The sequence below is a fragment of the Sardina pilchardus genome, chromosome 8 (assembly GCF_963854185.1).
Source record: "Sardina pilchardus chromosome 8, fSarPil1.1, whole genome shotgun sequence".
Lineage (NCBI taxonomy): Eukaryota > Metazoa > Chordata > Actinopteri > Clupeiformes > Clupeidae > Sardina > Sardina pilchardus.
This window is the reverse complement of record NC_085001.1, coordinates 17,664,522-17,686,498: the sequence shown is the minus strand read 5'-3', so window position 1 is coordinate 17,686,498 and position 21,977 is coordinate 17,664,522. Positions and strand designations below refer to the sequence as shown.

Genomic DNA, 21,977 nt, shown 5'->3' with positions numbered 1-21,977 from the left:
TTGATTTCTTTTGTATCAAGATATGTCCAAATTAATATGAAGTTTATTGAAAGATTGGGGACAAATGCCTTACTTTCTGTATTGACGAATAAATATACCGTAAAATATAATACACAAGGAAATGCTAGATCTTGATGAAGTAAAGATAGGAGATTATGATACACTGACTCACATAAAAAATATATACCCCATCATAGTTTTACACACAATAACTTTCATGTCACACCATATGACAATTTTAGTCACTAACACAAGACATTAGTGAATAAATATGAATTCCAATACAAATTCTAAAAGAGCATACATATTTTGGGAATGGGAGAGTCAGTACAACAGAACTAAGTGATTTCCATGAATAATATCTTAATTTCTTTTCAAAAACTTTTTTTCGGCCTAAAACAAGATGTTATTTTTTGTGTTTTGTATTTTATTATACTTAATATATACTGTGTGTAAAAAAATAAAGTAATTTGATGAAAAAGGACCTGTTTTGTTAGGAGCATCATCCCACAGTATTTTGCCCCCCCTCCCCCTAGGCAAAAGATGGTTTATCTTACCTTTCATATTCTCTGTCTCGCAGGGGCCTATAGTCAACTCTATAAATGTTGAGTGCATTTTGAAGGGAGTATATGTTAAGGCAGACTGGTTCTAATCCTGGGTGAAGGGTCATACAGGCAACGGGGGTATCGGTATCGTTCATTCTAACCACCTGAGCGGTCACACATGAATGAAAACAACATGTAACCTTTACCAACAAACTTGATTCAACCAAAGTCATACCATAATTCTCATTACTGGAGAAGTCTCCTTGCAGCACACATGTTAATGTGTGGCACACGTGAATATAAATAATAACCTTTGTCAACAAACTTCCATCAACCAAAGTTATGCTAGTTCTTATTACCGGGGCAGTCTCCTTGCAGCAAACATTCTTTGCTTCTGTGGGCATTGTGGCGCTATTCCCGCAAGTGCACCTAGCAATAGGTAGGTAAGTGTTTTTGTTTAGATCATTGTTATGATCAAATGATCTTTGATTGTGTTGGTATCCAGGAATTCAAGCCGTAACTATCATAGGATAAGCAAGCAACGTCAGTGGCTAAATTGCTTTAGCAGGGTGCTAACCTTTTGTTGTGAAGTTAAATATCTACCTGGAAGGTTGCAAAGGCTGTCGACAGTGTAAAGAAACAAGTCTATGTTTCAGAACGTTTCCAACTGTTTATTATAACTTGAAAGCATGATGACGATCGCCACAAACGTCCACTTTTAGAGAAAAATTTAAGTTGATATGAAAACATTACCATTTCTACTACTATCAGGAAGCGGTTCTTGTGCTAACTCTACTTCTTCCTCGGATTCAGGATCATAAACTGACATGTTGTGCCACAGAAAAGCCTCGATTCTCGACTAGCTGCTAGCAGGCTGCTGGTCTCGCAATGTAAATTGGAGCAGTAGAATCCTCAGTGACGAACTGGAGGTAGCGTCACAGTGCTCTTAGCCAATCAGAGGCGAGTAGATTAGCATATCATGCATATTCATGTTGAGAGGCGAAATCCTGTCGTTCGTCCCCTCCCACCTCCAGCAATGAGCTAAAACAGCATGAAACAGACCCAGCAAACCTTTTTTTTTGTCTAAAACCGGCTCTCAGGGCATTCATTAAAGAGACATATGCAACTTTCTGCAGGAGACGATCACTCCTTGTTTACATCTGGAAGTCTGAGACGAAGAACCACGCTTGCAATTTATATATTCAAATATAGCCTATACATGTATAAATATACACGCTTAAGCTGTCGGGGAAGCTCTGCAGAGAAAATACAAGTATAAAACGAGCGAAAACGAAAAACGAAACCGAAACCAGATATGAAATCGCCAATCCTGCATAGTTCCTCTTTAATACTACAGATCACCGCAAAATGCGTTGAAAAGAGTGATATATTTGCACCACAAAAACGTTGTCCAGCTGTCAGTAGCGCGCAGTGATAGGAATCGCGAAAAATAGTGCCAAGATAACGAGGTTTGAATTTTTCCTGGACAACGTTTTTGTGGTGCAAATATATAACTCTTTTGAACACGTATGGTTTTGAGAAGAAAAACACTTTACTTTCGTGACCCCAGAAACTTGCCGGACTACTTTCTTCAGCATCAAAAACCGTCTGGATCTCGGCTCACAGGACGCTGTCGGGGGGTAAGTCATTGCTGATGCACAACGTTGCTGACAGGGAACCCATATAACTTCGTGTCTTAAAACCCGAACTATCCCTTTAAGTCTGCATTGCCATTTTGTATTACTTATTACATTTACTGACATAAACATGACCAGAATTTATACTGCTCATAACTTTACTTTAAAAGAATACAATATTCATTAACTAATAATAAAATGTCACCCAAACATAAGTGGGGCAATCCATATCGTTTATTTGTGCTGATTAGTTGAAAATATGCAAAATAGCTTTTATATGCGTGATATAAAAAAATGGATATTACTGTATACTATTTCCATGCTATTTACTATTACTAAATACAGTGGACAACTGGAGTGGAAGATCAGTTACAACACAGCAGGAACACAAGCAGAATATTTCTTCACAGACCCATGCTTGTAGGCAAATTAGTCAATAAAATGATATCCATATGCAAATTAGCTCTCACAAAATAATGCACAGTGTATAATTGCCATGATGTTCTTGTAAAGGTAAAGTTGCACGTGACCAAAAAAGGGGAAAATGTCCTAATTACAGTGCATGCAAATGTACTGTTCTGTTCTCCCTGGGCTTCTTCTTATTACAGTGCATGCAAATGCACTGTTCTGTTCTTCCTGGGCATCTTCTTCTTCTTCTTCTTCTTATTACAGTGCATGAAAATGCACTGTACTGTTCTTCCTAGTCTTCTTATTATTACAGTGCATGAAAATGCACTGTACTGTTCTTCCTAGTCTTCTTATTATTTTCTTTATTATTATTCCGCTGACAGCTTTTTCTAACCGCAATTTCTCTTCAACCGTTTAACTTAGAAACTTCATTCAAACTTTGTAACGTAGGTATTCTAATGGATCGGGTTGCTATGATTTTTCAACTTTGTAACTTTTATACTTTTTGAACTAAAAATTAAAAACTATTAAAAATTTCCCCATAGACTTAACATTGGCCTCTATGACATCACAATCAGGTCGTTGAGCAATTAGAATCTTATGCCAGGTGGCGAGCCCCACCTGCAGCAGCCCTCTCTCTCTCAGGCTTTAAGCATACAATCTCTCTGTGAAGACTACATATCCTGTTAACTGTTTCCTCTGTCCACAACTGTTTCAAAATAAAAGTCCTCACTGCAATAATACACTATTAAATCATTTAACCACTGAAACTACTCAACTATTTAACTGTTCAACCATTCCAACTGTCAGTTATCATCAACTATGCCTCCAGTCAACTAAATGAAACCTCCATGTACCTAGCAACCAACATAGCAACCATTTAAATTAAGTGTTTTTGACAGTTTCCATAGCAACCAACATGATAATACTACAGTAACTTCTTTATTCCTGATAGTGGGCACCATGGATACCCTAGCAACTACTGTTTCAAAATAAAAGTCCTCACTAGCAAGTTAGCATTGTTAGCATGGTTAGCATTGTTAACATAGTTAGCATTTTTAGCATAACTGCTAAAAATGATTAGCTAAGTTAGCTAATCAACCTGGTTAGCATTGTTAGCATAGTTAGCATTGTTAGCATTTTTAGCACAACTGCTAAAATGATTAGCTAAGTTAGCTAATCAACGTGGTTAGCATTGTTAACATAGTTAGCAATGTTAGCATAGTTAGCTGATGATTTCTAGCAGTAATGCTAAAAATGCTAAGTTAACTTATCAACCTGGTTAGCATTGTTAACATAGTTAACATTTTAGAATACCTGTTAGAAATTATTAGTTAAGTTAGAACAGGAATGTTTAAGCTTTAAAATGTCTACCTTAACACTATCAACTCTCTTTAAACTATGCAACCACCATGTTTACCCTAGCTACACCTTAGTAGCCATATCTAAATTTTTTTGCATTTTCATGCACTGGTAATTCCTTGGAATTGCATTTCTAGTTTTCTTTATTATTATTCCGCTGACAGCTTTTTCTAACCGCAATTTCTCTTCAACCGTTTAACTTAGAAACTTCATTCAAACTTTGTAACGTAGGTATTCTAATGGATCGGGTTGCTATGATTTTTCAACTTTGTAACTTTTATACTTTTTGAACTAAAAATTAAAAACTATTAAAAATTTCCCCATAGACTTAACATTGGCCTCTATGACATCACAATCAGGTCGTTGAGCAATTAGAATCTTATGCCAGGTGGCCAGCCCCACCTGCAGCAGCCCTCTCTCTCTCAGGCTTTAAGCATACAATCTCTCTGTGAAGACTACATATCCTGTTAACTGTTTCCTCTGTCCACAACTGTTTCAAAATAAAAGTCCTCACTGCAATAATACACTATTAAATCATTTAACCACTGAAACTACTCAACTATTTAACTGTTCAACCATTCCAACTGTCAGTTATCATCAACTATGCCTCCAGTCAACTAAATGAAACCTCCATGTACCTAGCAACCAACATAGCAACCATTTAAATTAAGTGTTTTTGACAGTTTCCATAGCAACCAACATGATAATACTACAGTAACTTCTTTATTCCTGATAGTGGGCACCATGGATACCCTAGCAACTACTGTTTCAAAATAAAAGTCCTCACTAGCAAGTTAGCATTGTTAGCATGGTTAGCATTGTTAACATAGTTAGCATTTTTAGCATAACTGCTAAAAATGATTAGCTAAGTTAGCTAATCAACCTGGTTAGCATTGTTAGCATAGTTAGCATTGTTAGCATTTTTAGTACAACTGCTAAAATGATTAGCTAAGTTAGCTAATCAACGTGGTTAGCATTGTTAACATAGTTAGCAATGTTAGCATAGTTAGCTGATGATTTCTAGCAGTAATGCTAAAAATGCTAAGTTAACTTATCAACCTGGTTAGCATTGTTAACATAGTTAACATTTTAGAATACCTGTTAGAAATTATTAGTTAAGTTAGAACAGGAATGTTTAAGCTTTAAAATGTCTACCTTAACACTATCAACTCTCTTTAAACTATGCAACCACCATGTTTACCCTAGCTACACCTTAGTAGCCATATCTAAATTTTTTTGCATTTTCATGCACTGGTAATTCCTTGGAATTGCATTTCTAGTTATTCTCCTAACCAGGTCCTAATTAGCTTCAACCGTTTAACTTAGAAACTTGGTTCAAACTTTGTTACGTAGGTCTTGAAAATAAGACTAAGTCTATGTATATTTCAGTTCTGTAAACTTGATACTTTTTGAGATATTAGCAAAATATGTTTCCCCATTGACTTTTCATAGACCTCTGAAGCTCCTATCCTTGCCCATATAAGGAGATCCGGGAGTTAATTGAAGCCAACTGCCCATATATGGCAAGCTTTTTTGTAGGCGAACTTCAGAGGTCTATCGCACTGCACTGCTGATTAAGCTGATTTGCACCTGTGTCAAGAGCCAGCTGCTATCAAGTTTAATTGACAGCCAGTTAAATTGAACCTGCATTATCAGCTCTCTCTGTCTACCCATTCACTCATACACACACACACACACACACACACACACACACACACACACACACACACACACACACACACACACACACACACACACACACACCTCACTGCAGCACTTCATATATACCACACTTCTCCATGCACTCCACAACATTCTCACCTTAACCCTTTAGGCGCCAAAGTCGCCACATTGCGACATCACGCTTTACTGAATAAAACAGCGGTTTTCTCCGAGTAGAGTGCTAAATCTCATATATACTCCCCACCACTAGTTGGCAGACATCCCATACTTCGACCCGAGAGCACAATGACGTCATGTTTCAATGCAAAATGTTCGAGGAAATCCCACTCAAACTTGTTGATGAGAAACCGGAGATAGTTAGCCACGGAGCTAGTTAGCTGAAGCGGTATTACTGGATTTAGCACGATTTTAAACGAGATGACAAGCAAAAAGTTTACATGTACTGACGTGATAGGTCTCCTTTTCGCTGATTCTGAGTCTGAAGGAGATAATCTGACTTTGGGAGATGACGGTCGGTGGTTTAGCAAGCCTGATAGCTACTTGAAATTTACTAGGCAAAGACAACCTGTGGAGATGCTGGGCAAAGCGAGGAAAATGCTCAAACACAAACACAGACACACACACATACACACACGACCCTTTGCCCAACATAGATGAGAGTATTCATGGATGTGTTAGACGTGCAGTAGTGGTGAGAATAGCGCAGGGACCATGTGTTAGTGTTCACTCGTTCTAAGCTTCCATTACGGCCACAGTGCCTCCATGCGCGGCAGTGTTTACTAAGCACAGCGCACACACGAGTTCATTTCTGCTCCCAGCTCTAGTGCTGATCACATGGGAGACGTGGGCAAAGTGTTTCGCTGATTCTGAAGGAGAATATTTGACTTTGGGAGATGACGGTCGGTCGTTTAGCAAGCCTGATGGCCACGTTGCGTCTTTGCCTAGTATCTAAAGACGCAGCGTGGAGATGCTTGGCCAAGCGAGGAAAATGCACAAGCACAAGCACAGACACACACACGCACACGACCCTTTGCCCAACAGAGATGAGAGGATTCATGGATGTGTTAGACGTGGCAGGAGTGTTGAGAATAGCGCAGGGACCCGCGTTAGTGTTCACTTGTTTTACCACGCCGGCCACAGTGCCTCCATGCGCGGCAGTGTTTACGAAGCATAACACACACGAGTTCATCTCCGCTCCCAGCTCTAGTGGTGATCACAGGGGGAGACATGGGCGAAGTGTTTCGCCGATTCTGATTCTGAAGGAGAATATCTGACTTTGGGAGATGACGGTCGGTCGTTTAGGAAGCCTGATAGCCACGTTGCGCAACGTGGAGATGCTAGGCAACGCGAGGCAAATGCACAAGCACAAACACAGACAGACACACCCACACACACACACGACTTTTTGCCCAACATAGATGAGAGTATTCATGGATGTTAGACGTGGCAGGAGTGGTGAGAATAGCGCAGGAACCAGCGTTAGTGTTCACTCGTTTTACCACGCCGGTCACAGTGCCTCCGTGCCCGGCAGTGTTTACCAAAGCACAACACACACACGAGTTCATCTCTGCTCCCAGAGTCACAACCCGTTGCTAAATGTAAGCAGAGGCAGAGCCACTCGCGGTCGCGGTGTCAATTCATGGGTTTCATCAGGTCCCTTTCCACAGGTGTATAAAATCAAGCACTGATTATCAATGCAGACTGCATGGTGCTTGATTACTACACCTGTGGAAAGGGACCTGATGAAACCCATGAATAGGAGAGGTGGGCGTGGGAGAGGCTTGATGTGTATGTGTAAGTGTAAGTGATGTGTAGGAACAAATTTGAAATCATTCTGTCTTTTTTCCCACTTTGCCTATAATGATGACTCTGTCGAGAGGGGCCAGCCAGGTTATGATAGGCTGTTCAAGGTGCGCCCAATCATTGACCTGTTTTACTGCTTACATGAGTTTTGCAGTTTGGCAATAGTTCTAAGGGCACCTCAATATTGCTCTTATTGTCTCTGTGCTTTACTTTGCAATTACATGTTGCACACTCTATACTACAAATGTTTATGTGGATAGATGGGCACTGATTAGGCCTCTGCAGCTAAAAAATAGTTACTGTTATTATTATTGTCATATTATAATGATTATAATGATTATAATGATAATAATAGTGAAGAACAGAAGAAAAAAGAAAATAAAAATGTCCTCCAATAGATGGGGTGGTGGTGGAGAGAGAGAGAGAGAAAAGACTTCTTTTTCCGTTTTTGTGTTTGAGTGTTGTGGTATAGTAATAGTTCTAGTTTACCACTGTTGGCTTACAATTTACTTTTTCCTGTTCATTTCATATGTGGACAGCATAACAAATAGATTGAGAGGTTGAATTTGATGAAATAAGTTAAACTCTCTTTCAAAATATCAGGTATTTCCTGAAAATGACAAAATCCAATATGGCCGCCGCCCTATGACGTCATAATATGCAAATTAGATGAGCAAATTTATTCTCAACATAAACTTTAGGTTATTCCTAACATTTGTCTCATTTACACTTTTTCTCCATCTCTAACCACTTTCCAGCCAGAGCATTCTGAAATTTAGATATCAAAATCTAGTATTTTTCAAAATAAAACCCGGCGCCCAAAGGGTTAACCTAACTCTTCCATTTCACTGCATCATAGAAAGCCATGCTCCTTACATCCACTCACACACACACACGCACGCACGCACACTCACACGCACTCACACTCAGAGGTGGAAAAGTCAAGCTTCAGAGAGTAAAAGTCCAATCACGTATTGGTTCTATCTGTGCACTTAAACACAGGTGATCTCACCAATTAGCTGCTCTGCCTGGCTGAAGAGTTACTTCTGAGAATCAGCTGGTTGGTTGGACTTTTGTTGAATTCTGGGGTATTCTGACTGTATTCTGATGTGTTCACCATATAATGGGATCCTTTAAGCTCTGATATTAGCTGCACAGTTGGCCATGTTTAGGTCAGAGAAGGCCTTGTAGCTTAGAACATCCAGATATGGGTGATAGCATGGGCCGAGGGCCGGAGCCATTGTATCTGGGTCAGAGCTGGGGTTTTCCACATGTTTGTGCCACGTTTAGTTTGTGCCACGTTTACATTTGATTCATGTTAGGAGTATAATAATGTTTCCTTATTGTATTTCTCGCTGAGACGGATCGAGAAGCCAACCGTATAGCATCACGCGCAAGATACTATGTGCCACGCTTGATGCCCCCCCCCCCCCCCCCCCCTCCCTCACCTTCCTCTGTCCACAACTGTTTGTAAATTTAAGTTTGTTTCACATTTTATCTTATGTCTTGCTTTTGCATGCACTGGTAATTTCCTCGAAATTACGTTTTCTAGTTATTATTATTATTACAGTGCATGCAAATGCACTGTTCTGTTCTTCCTAGGCTTCTTCTTTTTATTACTACACTGCATGCAAATGCACTGTTCTGTTCTTCCTGGGCTTCTTCTTATTATTATTACATTGCATGTCAATGCAATGTACTTTTATCCCTGTTCTTGTTATTATTTAGACAAGGTGAACTCCCCACTGTGGAATGTAGAAAGGTGCTACAAGGACAAACACACACACATTACGTCAACCACCCAAATATGATGTACTTTGATTCAACTTCATGTTTTTTTTTTTTTTTTCATACTTGATCGTACAGACAAGTGTCTAGTCTCGTTGGAAAGCCCCGCTTCTGCTCTTTTGTGCAATATAGGTCTCATCTCGCTGCAACTAATAATCACGGAGCAATGTAACAGAGAACAATGGGTGTGTTTTTTGACACACTTTAAACGATTTCGGGCAGTATCCTTCCCTTGCCCCTTGCATTTTAAAGTCCTGTTACTCCTCGACAGCTTGCCTGGTTGGCCCCCTCAGACAGTGATTTCGAGCAGAACTAGTAGTGCCCTGGCCAGAACTAGGGGCTGGGCACTACCGGGCCCTATGGTAATTCGAACACTGCTTACTAGTGATGCGCGGGTGGGCTTTTTTTAAAACCCGCCCCAACCCGACTTTTCAGGAGATCCAAACCGCCCCGCCCAATCCGCAAAAATATGTTCGAATTGTGACCCAAATCCGACCCGACCCGCGGAAAGGAAAAAACGCATTTAACGTCTTTCCTAGCCTAATTAGCCCACATGAGGACAACAGCGGGTTACAATAATCGGTCATTTTGACAATCTGCGCTCCTCCACACCATTCATAATCTGCAGCCTAGACATAGCTAGTGTTAAATCTCATCTTCATAACAAGTTGCCATTCATATTTCCCCTTGCAACTTCATAGGCTAGCCTACTTTTGCGTTTAACACTGCCAAGCATTTAACAAGCACAGCTGTTTATTCGTGTAGCCTATGACAGAAGCGAGGTGTTCTCGCATTGTGCACAACCTTCGATATCCCAGATCATTAGGCTCCATGTCCATAAAGTAGCGAATGCGCGATTGACTTTTTCAGTCAGTCACGCATGGCGCAATTGGGTGCTGAATTTAGGAGAAATTATGTTTTGCGCTCGACCACACCTCCTGTATTGCAGGCGCATCGCCACCTAATATGTCGGAAGTTAACAAGTGAGAAATGTGCATTTTTACTTTTTTGACCCGACCCCCCCGCAATATTTAGAAAAAACTATTAGGCCTACCCAAATCCGCCCGACCCGCGGGTAAACCCGCGGATATCCGCGGGTAATGGGCTGAACCGCGCATCACTACTGCTTACCAACGAACGACGTACAAAAGACATTCGTAGCAAAGAAACTATCAGGAAATACATAAAGCATCAAAATAAAAGTAAACAGTTTATATCCTTCAGCTCCTGTTCAATAGGGTTATTTCCCACAGATAAGCGTTTGAGTTAGACATCACACCTTGACACCATGTTTTTCAATAATTAGAATTGCCAAACTTAGGGCAAACTTACTTGTCCATGATTATCTTCTCAAGACTTGTCATGTGATTCTTGTAAACACCGAAAGTGTAGTATAGCAGGGTGTTGCACGGCAGAGTTGGGGGTTTACGGCAAAGCCACGTCAACCCTGTACGGATGTCTGGGTACTCACAACAACAGTTCCCCTTGCCAGACAGTGCCACTCCATCCCACTTGATGTTGCAGATCACCTTCTCCACCACTTTAACACCCTTGGGGTTCTTGGCCACAAAAAATCCGATGAAGTCGTTGCGGTCTGGATCCGTGTCCCTGTGTCGCTTGAGTATCTGTATACCCTCACTGGACTGAACCAGGCAGACCGCCACCGCCACCTGGCCCACCCATGGCAAGGTAAACCGGGCTGTGTAGGTGCCATTCTGGTGGTCCAGAACCTCTCCAAACACACTAGCCTAGCATCCAGGAAAAAAACATATTTTGGAAAGTAAACAGCCCTATTTAAAATTTTACTAACTTAGAGTTAAGTACAGACAAACATTTTCTTCTCGGTTCATGGTTTAGCAATGCAGCCTGCTTGCAGTAAAGTAACAGTCTTTGAAATTGTAATCCCTTACTTTACTCATTACTTGAAAAAAAATAATCAGATCAGTAACACATACTTCTAAAGCTTTACTGCCTATCAGTGATGAAGAGTAACCTTCATATGTAATTTGTGATATTCTTTACTCCAAGCAAGCCCGGTGATCCGGTGTGAAATGGGTTTTATGCATGTTAAATATGACCATGAGCTAGAGCAAGCGTCACCAAATGTTTTTCTCCGGGGGCCACATTATCGGTCCTGGCTGTGATGGGGGGCAGAGTTCGGGTCAGCTCATTGGCCGCGTTCAGACTGCAGACGAATCTGATTCGTATCTGATTCCTTCTCATATCCGATTTTTAGGGCTGACTGTTCACACTGCCTTTAGCAAGTGTCCAAATCGGATATGGCTCTGATCAGACTGGGTCACATTAGTAACAGATCTGACAGGTTGCTGTAGCAACGAAAACAAACATTTCTGCCATCACGAGGAAATACTTAATAATTTGGTGTGATTAAACATAGAACAATACAACTAGGTGAGTGTTCATGGAATGCATGCATATGTGTATGCATTTGCGCGACAGAAACCGAAACTAATCAGTGGCATGCTCCGCTTCAAACTGTTGGAAGGCTATTTAATTATTTAACGCCATTTAATAGAACAATGTGGATTCTTGCAACTTCCATAGAAACAGAGCAGAGACTGCCAGCCAAAATCCGATTTTTAGCCCATTCAGATTTGTATCGGATGTCACTTTTGAAGTCTGAACAGTGACAGGTCACATGAAATCCGATTTTTACGAAACGGTTGCAAACCACATCCAGGAGGTAGTTTCATATCGCATTCATATCGGATATGGACAGATGCGTCTCAGTCTGAACAGCTCCCAACACTCAGATCAGATTTGACTGTCCGTGACGTGACTTTACGTGTGTGACCGCCAACCTATTTTGAGTTTAGGAGCAACGTTACGGCTATGTTATGTCTTTTGACCATGTTATATTAAACGTGACTTAACAATACTCAATGCTAAATAGAGCATTATAGCCTACAGTCTCTGCTCTGTTTCTATAGAAGTTGCAAGAATCCACATTGGTTACAGCAATTCTGACGTTACGCACCAGCAACTGGTGTATAAAATTCTGGGCAGCAGAAACAGCCAAGTAAAGAGGGTAGCACCGTAACTCGATAAGGACATCGATAAGGACATTGATATTGCATAAGCTAAAACTGCTGGACAAGCCCCCCTGGCTAACCTCTACACATAGTAGGCAACACAAACATTTAATGAAATAGATCAGCACGCACGTAGCACAAACGATCGCAACTATTTTGAGGAGATTTGGACGCTGAATGGGACTGAATGACGTCACGCCTGTAACAAAGCGTGATAACTTAAAAAGCTTAGCTGAACAAATGTTTTACGGCACAAATCAGCACAAACGTAGCACAAACGATTGAGACCATTTTTGGGAGTTTTGGACATTGATGGGGGGCTGGTGACGTCACGCGAGTAATAAATAAACCATAATAACGTAGAAAACATAGTAGCACAAATGTTTCTTTTAACGGCACAAATCAGCACAAATGTACCACAAACGATTGAGACCATTTTTGGAAGATTTGGACATTGATGGGGGGCTGAGTGACGTCACGCGTGTAACGAATTAAGTGGAATAGCTTAAAAAACATAGCAACACAAATGTTAAATTTAACGGCACAAACCAGCACAAACGTAGCACAAACGATTGAGACCATTTTGGGGAAATATGGACATGTATGGGGGGGCTGAGTGACGTCACTGACCAGAAAATGTAAAGTTGAATTACTTAAAGGGTCACTGCACCCTAAAATAGGTTTTTTGAGCTGTTGATTGATTGAAAATACTCATAAGTGGTGAACTGTACTATTACCAGGGTTAATATTGACAAAAATCGTGTTTCTCGACAAAAGTAACATTTCGTCTGACTTTGCATTGGAGATATTGCTCTCTCGCGCATACTACCGTTTGAAAACATGCCATGGCATGTTGGTCCAAAATACTATTGGAATGCTGACGTTGTCCTGCACTTCTAGTCCGACACTACGTCACCGGGTCGTTACAAATTAGGACTGAAACGCCCCAACACCTGCTGCCCTGATTAGCCTACCTGTGATAAACCATGTCTGCAGCATTCATTCCCAGATTGACACGAAATCACCATGGTTGATTGGTTGCAGCAGTGCTGCACTCTCTCTCCAAATTTCAGAACGTCTCGCCCATTTTCAAAGCCGTTTTCAGAAATGTGAAGTGGGTGGAGTTATGGGGTGAAGTGACTCTTTAAAAACCCTTAAAGGTATACTATGCAGGATTGGCGATTTCATCGCCGGTTTCGCTTTCACTTTTCACTTTCGCTCGTTTTATGCTTGCATATTTCTCTGCAGAGCTTCCCCTACAGCTTTAGCGTGTATATTTGACAAAACTCCTCAATCGGTCAGTCTGCCGTGCCTTTTCATGAGACTTTACATGACACTTCCTGGAGTAGAGCATGGGTGCGTGCCCGGTGTCTCCTGAAGTTGCAAGTGTGGTTTTACCGCTACAGACCACTAGAGCGGCCAAAAAAAACACCGTTCGACCGGTAATGACTCATTTAATCATATATAACAGTATGAAACGAATTGATTAACTGAAAAACGTTGCATAGGGTATCCGCCGTTCATTCCGACATACCAGCACTCCGACATTGACGTCCAATTGTCGTAGTGGAGGCATGTCTCTTTATGGGAAAAAGTCCCACCACTCCGATATTTTTTTTTTTCATGGTCGCAGTGGCGGTACTGTACTTTTTTTTCAAACAACGTGCCATTCCGACATGAGGTCATTAATAGGCTATTAATATCATAACTATATCCAATTGTGTAAAATAATAAAGATTTACATTTAAAATGTCATTGTGAAGACTTCTTGATATGGTTATGTGGGTCTGTTGCGTGCGCGACTCGGGGAAGTGAAAGCAGTTCTCATAGATATAAGTCCATTCTTCTCTGTCTCATTATTCGCGGACTAAATGGAGCTAAATTAAGTTATTATTTTGCTGTCACTTCGTCTGTTTCATGGCCTAGAAGGTTGTATTTGGTATCTGTGGATAGCTCTAGCTCTCCTCTTTTATCTAACATGCAAGCCATATATTTTTGACCAGGGTTTTTCACGAGTAAATGAAACGAAAGTAGCGGTAGCCGAAGCTATATGACATTCTTATTTGTTTGTCACTTCGTCTGTTTTTATAACACAAAAGGGTAGGCCTAAATGTGTTTGGTATCAATGGAACGCTTTGTTTCTCCTCTTTCATTTGATATGTTTGTCATGTCTGTGCGATGCCTGGTCCCGCCCGGAGTAATTCAAGCGAGAGCAGAGCCTTCGTGGGTGAACGCAGAGCAATATAGACTATATTGTAGCGTGCCAGCATAGGCAGTCCCTAGTAATGAGTTCCCACAATGCTGTGCGAAGCATATCTGAATGTTAATGTTGATAACTGTTGAGTACTACAATGTTGTTTACGGTAATGCATTATCTTGAATGTTGTGGCTGTGTTCTGTAGTCACTAGAGTGCTTATTACTGGTGCGTGCTTCCAGCACAGCCTCTTACAGAGGTACAGTCCTGGGGCTTTAGGGCCGGGTCTGTCCCTACGTGTGTGCGTTCAGTGTGATAGAGACTAATAAAAACACTCTTAAGAAATCATTCCCGCTCTTTATTGCAAAACGCTACATTGGTGTCAGAAGTGGGATGTCGACCCCTTCAGTCATAGATGACAGTTCAACTGGACATCACGAAACCCCGGCCCTGAAGAGCCTCTTGCCGAGACGCCTGTACGACAGCGTCCAACCTAAAGGCCATCTGCTGGGCCCGGGAGATGGAGCCAGCATGCCGCGCTGTGTCAGCGAAGAGTTCCATCAGCCACCTCTGGAACCGTCAAGCCAAATTGACGGAGAATCTCGCGGAGTGCCCCGCTGGCCACAACCCGCCCTCCTTGGGAACATCGAGCACCGGCCCAGCGCGAGAACGACGGAGATCAGTCGCCGACCCAGCACGAAGTTGCCACGATACAACGGCGACAGTCCGCTGGAGACTTACTTGATCCAAGTTCGGCTGGCAGCCAGGTTAAACAGCTGGTCAGCAGAGGAGACTGGTGTCCAGGTGGCGTTGGCGCTGGAGGGAAAGGCCCTGCAGGTGCTAGAGGACCTTCCCCCTGAAGAACAAGCTAGTTGGCCCGGGATCGAAGCGGCCTTACAGCGAAGATATGGCCGGCGAGTCTTCACAGATGACGCCCGAGACCAACTGGCCTCCAGGCGCAGGAGCGAGAAGGAAAGTTTGGGCGCGTTCGCAGCAGACCTTCGTCTGTATGCACGGCGAGGCTATCCGGCGTTCAGCCCCAGCCAACAGGAGGAGTTGGCACTGCAGGCATTCGTGCGAGGAGTGCAGCCGGAGCGGCTGAGGGAGCACATCCGCCTGACCACCCCCAGCTCGCTGGTCGCAGCACTGGATGAGGCCGAGCGAGTGGAGCACATTTTGTGCCCAGCCGAACCGAAACATCGGGTACGCAAAGTGGAAGTGACAGAAGAGGAGGAAGAACTGGAGATGACACGACAAGCCACCACAACGACTAACCGACCACGACGCAGCCAACGAGACTCGAGGAGGGCGGCGAGGAACGACGGGTGTTATCGTTGTGGGGAGGTGGGACACATTGCCAGGAACTGTCCTGCTCCTGCTCCTGCGCCTCGCCCGCCCGTCCCGCAGTCAAACTAAAGGAGGATGACACGACGGGGGGGATGTCATCTTCAATATCGCCCACCTCCCTAAATCAAGACTATATACGGCTTGGGCGGTTGGGGCAGGCTAAAGGACTGTATGTGAACTGTGTGTTAGATGGGGTCCGGGGTCACGCATTGATTGACACGGGCTCGACCATATCGCTTGTGCGACCGGGCATTCTGCCAGACACTGCGACCACGAGACCTCCAGGTTGGGAGGAAACGAAGACACGTATCACCACCGTCACTGGCGAACAGGCTGAACTGTATGGGAAGAAAGCGGTGAATGTGTGCATTAACGGGAGGATGGTTCGCCACCAGCTTTGGCTGGCCCGAATCCAAGATGAGTGTATCCTTGGCCTGGATTTTTTGGAGAGATGGGGGGCTGTGGTGGATATCTCCCAAGCAAAGCTCCACCTGGGCTCGGACACTGTAATGCTCCACACGGCGGGAGAGAAGGAGCAGCTTAAAGCTAGCAGAACCAGCACGGCAACTGCAGTGGCAATGGAGCGGGTTGACCATTTCCCGCTTCAAGGGCTTGAGGCCACTCCCCGTCTCACTCGAAGTTTTCAACAAGGTCCGCCTGTCGAGTTTTCACCCACACAGGCCTCGCCCACTAGAAAGAGACGTCACCGAGGGCGAAAACGAAAGCAAACAGCGCGGCGTGCTATCTCAACCGGCCCGAGCACAACAGCGTCTGGGACTTTTAGCCAACCTCAACCGAGCCGGGGCACTGTCCGCTCTGCAGAGACGAGACTGGCTATCGAAGACTTGTGCTCGCGCAGCTCTGAGGGGCTGGAGGACCATCAGCGCAACCAGGTACGGGATCTACTTGAACGTTATGCCGATATCTTCGCCGCGAGGGATGAGGACTGCACCCGCACAAGTTTGGTTCAGCACGAGATCGACACTGGAGACGCCCGGCCCATTCGACTTCGCCCCCACCGACTACCGCTTGCCAAGAGAACGGCAGCAGAGGAGAAGATAAAGGAGATGGCTGAATCGGGTGTGATTGAACCTAGCAATAGCCCATGGGCGGCACCTGCAGTACTCGTTCGAAAAAAAGACAATTCTTGGCGATTCTGCGTTGACTACAGGCGCCTCAATCAGGTAACAAAAAAAGACTCATATCCCCTGCCTCGCATCGATGACGCTTTGGATAGTATCTCGGGCTCCAGCTGGTTTAGTTCGCTTGACCTACGTAGCGGGTATTGGCAGATTGAACTCGCCCCTGAAGCCCGCCCTAAGACTGCGTTTACGATAGGCCAGGGGTTATGGCAGTTCCGAGTGTTACCTTTCGGACTATGTAACGGGCCGGCGAATTTTGAACGGTTAATGGAGCGAGTCCTAGAGGGCATTCCCCGTAGCTGTTGCGTAGTGTACTTAGACGATATTCTGTGTCATGCGGACAGTTTTTCATCGGCTTTGGATAACCTGGGGAAGGTGTTCGATGCTATTCGCGGGGCGGGACTGAAACTGCACCCTAAAAAGTGCCACCTATTCCGGAGACAGACTGCGTTCCTGGGCCATGTTATAGGGGCAGAGGGGGTCGCTACTGATCCCGTTAAAGTGGACACTGTGAAAAACTGGCCTGTGCCGCACAACGGGTCAGAGCTCCGTAGTTTTCTAGGTCTGGCGTCCTATTATCGACGGTTCATTCAGGATTTTGCTACGGTCGCTAACCCGCTACATCAGCTGACACACAAAGGGCAGCTGTTCTCGTGGTCTCAGGACTGTGATGTTGCGTTCAGTCAGCTCCGGAGAGCGCTGTGTGAGGCCCCGGTACTTGCTTTCCCCAACCCACTGCTATCTTTCACCCTCGACACGGATGCCAGCGACGTGGGGGTCGGCGCAGTTCTCTCTCAGGAGGGAGAACAGGGGGAACAAGTAATAGCGTACTTCAGCCGGTCACTCAGTCGGGCAGAGCGAAATTATTGCGTAACCCGACGAGAGCTGTTAGCAGTGGTGTTAGGTATCCGCCACTTTCGTACGTACTTGTATGGCAAGCGTTTCCTGTTAAGAACTGATCATGCCTCACTCACCTGGCTTCTGAGTTTTAAGGAGCCAGAGGGCCAGCTAGCTCGGTGGCTAGAGACTCTGCAAGACTATGATTTTGAGATTCGCCACCGAGCAGGCAGGTTACACGGCAATGCAGACGCTTTGTCCAGACGTCCTTGTGTGGCGGAGCAGTGCCGCCATTGTCAGCGCAAAGAGGAGAGCAGACTGGGTGATTCCAGTCCGGAGCTCCAGATCGTCCGTCGTCTGCGGGCCGGGCCATCGGCGAGCGCCGCAACCCAGCACGGCACAGCCAGCAGAACCAGCAGAGAGGCGGCGACGAGCATCGCACCCCAGCACGGCACAGCCAGCAGAGAGGCGGCGGCGAGCATCGCACCCCAGCACGGCACAGCCAGCAGAGAGGCGGCGGCGAGCATCGCACCCCAGCACGGCACAGCCAGCAGAGAGGCGGCGGCGAGCATCGCACCCCAGCACGGCACAGCCAGCAGAGAGGCGGCGGCGAGCATCGCACCCCAGCACGGCACAGCCAGCAGAGAGGCGGCGGCGAGCATCGCACCCCAGCACGGCACAGCCAGCAGAGAGGCGGCGGCGAGCATCGCACCCCAGCACAGCGCAGTCGGCGGAGAGGCGGCGACAGCGAACTTCGCACCCCAGCCAGGTGGGATCGGCGGAGGGGATGTGGGTGTGGCGTCGCAGACCTGCAGAGCCACGAACGTAGGAGCAGGCTTACAGACAGGGCCGTTGGACATGATTGCTGCGGAGGAGTTGCAGGAGGCTCAAGCAGAAGACCCCGTCCTCACCCGTGTCTTGTCCTGGGTCGAGGCGGGGCAACGGCCACCGTGGACTGATGTCTCTGCACTGGACCCTGAGACCAAGGCACTTCACTCACAGTGGCTTGCCATTGTTTTATGCAATGGGCTCCTGTATCGACGCTGGCGGGCTCCTGACGGACAGTTTGACATTTTCCAGTTGTTAGTTCCAGCCAGTCTGCGAGCTCGTGTCTTGGAGCTGGTGCACGGCGCAGTGGGGGCTGCTCACTTCGGCATTTCTAAGACACTCCACCGCTTGAGAAGCCACTTCTACTGGCCTGGATGCCGACACGACGTGCAACTCTATGTGCACTGCTGTGACCCCTGCACAGCCAAGAAGGGGCCTACACAACGTTCCCACGCTCCGTTGCAGCAGTATGCAGTGGGGGCTCCCATGGAGCGGGTAGCTGTGGACGTTCTTGGTCCTTTTCCCCTCTCTGACCTGGGGAACCGCTACGTCATTGTGGCCATGGACTATTTTACAAAGTGGCCCGAGGCGTATGCAGTACCTGATCAGAGTGCTCCTACGACAGCGGATAAGTTAGTCACAGAGATGTTTTGCCGTTTCGGAGCTCCGGGAGAGCTCCACAGTGACCAGGGGCGGAATTTCGAGGCGGAGGTGTTCGCCGAGGTCTGCCAGCGGCTGGGTGTCCGTAAAACACGGACGACACCGCTCCACCCACAAAGTGACGGGCTGGTGGAGCGGTTCAACCGGACACTTGCTGTACAGTTGGCCATCTTGACAGACCGCCGGCAGCAGGACTGGGACCGTCATTTGCCCCTGGTCCTTTGGGCATACCGGACTGCTGTACAGGAATCAACTAAGTGTACTCCCGCAGCCCTAATGTTTGGACGGGAGTTGCGCACACCCATTGACTTGGTGTTCGGTGCACCCCCCGAGCCCGAAATTGGAGGCAAGCCTGGTATGGACTATTACAGACAATTGCGCGAGAGGCTGAGAGAGGTGCACGAGATGGCCAGACGAGCCATGGGTGCTGCTGGCGTGAAGCAAAAGCGGGCTTATGACACACGTTGCTGCGGCCAGGAGTTCCAGGCCGGTGACCAGGTCTGGGTATTCTGCCCAGACAGGAAAAAGGGCATATCCCCTAAGCTGTCAAGCCAGTGGGTAGGACCGTGTGGTGTATTAGAGAGACTGTCAGACGTGGTTTACCGAGTCCAGATAGTGGGGCGTCGGAGGACTGTGGCTCTCCATCGGGACCGGCTGGCCCCATACCGGCCACAAGCACAAGCTGAGGTGCAAAATGACTGCGAGGCAGCGGCCACTATCCCAACACCTGCGCCGTCTCCACCAGCAGCATCAGCTGGGCGCTCACAGCGACCACACCGGATGCCGGCACGCCTGCAGGATTTTGTGTTGAAGGCTTGGGTTGATGAGGACACTGACCAGCCTTAGTGGGGGCTATGTAGCGTGCCAGCATAGGCAGTCCCTAGTAATGAGTTCCCACAATGCTGTGCGAAGCATATCTGAATGTTAATGTTGATAACTGTTGAGTACTACAATGTTGTTTACGGTAATGCATTATCTTGAATGTTGTGGCTGTGTTCTGTAGTCACTAGAGTGCTTATTACTGGTGTGTGCTTCCAGCACAGCCTCTTACAGAGGTACAGTCCTGGGGCTTTAGGGCCGGGTCTGTCCCTACGTGTGTGCGTTCAGTGTGATAGAGACTAATAAAAACACTCTTAAGAAATCATTCCCGCTCTTTATTGCAAAACGCTACAATATTATATACTTTGATTTAAATTCATGATTGTATTTTATTTTCATACTTGATTGTACAGACACATGTCTAGTCTCGTTGGAAAGCCCCGGTTCTGCTCTTTCATGCAATATAGGTCTCATCTCGCTGTGACTAATAATCGCGGAGCAATGTAACAGAGAAGAATGGGTGTGTTTTTTGACGCATTTTGCGTCCGTCGGGCTCATAGGGTCCGTTAAATTGACTTGGAAAAAAAAATAAGATTTGTAAACTGTCGGAATGGGGGTACTAAAATGTGTCGGATTGGCAGCATGTCTAAATAGCAGCATGTCGAAATAGAGGCATATCTAAATGGAAGCATGTCGTAGTGGTGGCATGTCTGAGTGGCAGCATGTAACCGTTGCATAGTATACAGTACCTTTAAAAAGGAACTATTCAGGATTGGCGATTTCATCTCTGGTTTCGGTTTCGTTTTTGCTCGTTTTGTGCTTGCATATTTCTCTGCAGAGCTTCCCCGACAGCTTTAGCGTGTTTATACATATAAAGGCTATATATAAATATATAAATTGCAAGCGTGGTTCTTCTTGTTCCTTACGCATCTCAGACTTCCAGATGTAAACAAGGAGCGATCGTCTCCTGCAGAAACTACAAGGTTGCAATAGCGGATAGGGGCACTGGGGGTGGGAGGAAATATTACTGTTTCGATGAAACTGGTCAGTTAAGCAAAACAACGATTTCTGAGCGATTTTATGACTATGAAAAAGTTGCATAGGGTCAGCACAAGCACAACAATATTTTTTACGGCACAAACCGGCGCAAACGTAGCACAAACGAATAGCAGTGTTTTTAATCATTTTTGAATAACATGGGGGGCAAGCTAATGCATTTTCATGAATCACTTTTTAAATGTGGGTTTCCAAGTAATTTCAGTGTAACTGTAATTGGGTTATTGTTGTTCATCTATTCTTGTCATACAGTATGTTGTCTTTTTAACTAATACAATGTTTTACACAGCAACCTTTTTTACATTTACATGCAATGTTAATTCCTTCCATGGAATTACATTTTCTAGTTTATTTACTTATTTCTTTTTCTGTAGATTGATCTTTTTGACGGTATCCTGTTTGTGATGCTGGCTGGTGGGGGGTGGGATGATGGGGGGGGGGGGGGGGCTAACTTGGGGAGCACTGTTGGAGAGAGTGTTGGCAGAGACGGTTTATAAAGCGAGACGACTCATATGAGGGTCAATTCCGGTTACCCTGTGACGTAGTGCCACTCCCATTTAGGAGGCAAACGGGAAGCAAACGGGAGAAATAAACCTTATCTCGGATTATGACCATTCCCTTAGCCCTACATTCAGCAATGCAAGTAACGAACCCATATTCTACAAGGCACACGTCTTTCTAACATTCCCACATTGAAATCGTATTTTCCAGCGTGATAAATACATAGCAAAGTAACTTTGTTCACGACCTGTCCCTCCTGACCTGACCTGTCTCCGCTAATTGCGCAGGCCACCTAGCCTGGCTAACGCCTCCC

At 45.3% G+C, this 21,977-nt stretch overlaps 1 protein-coding gene across 1 annotated transcript in view; it reads right to left on the bottom strand.

Moving 5' to 3' along the window:
• LOC134088867 (NXPE family member 3-like) overlaps window positions 1-21,977 on the bottom strand; it is a 90,614-nt gene that overhangs the window by 32,571 nt on the left and 36,066 nt on the right. The window contains exon 4 of the mRNA XM_062543032.1: window positions 10,559-10,974. Within this exon, the coding sequence (XP_062399016.1) occupies window positions 10,559-10,974 (416 nt within the window). The remainder of the gene's footprint in view (window positions 1-10,558; window positions 10,975-21,977) is intronic.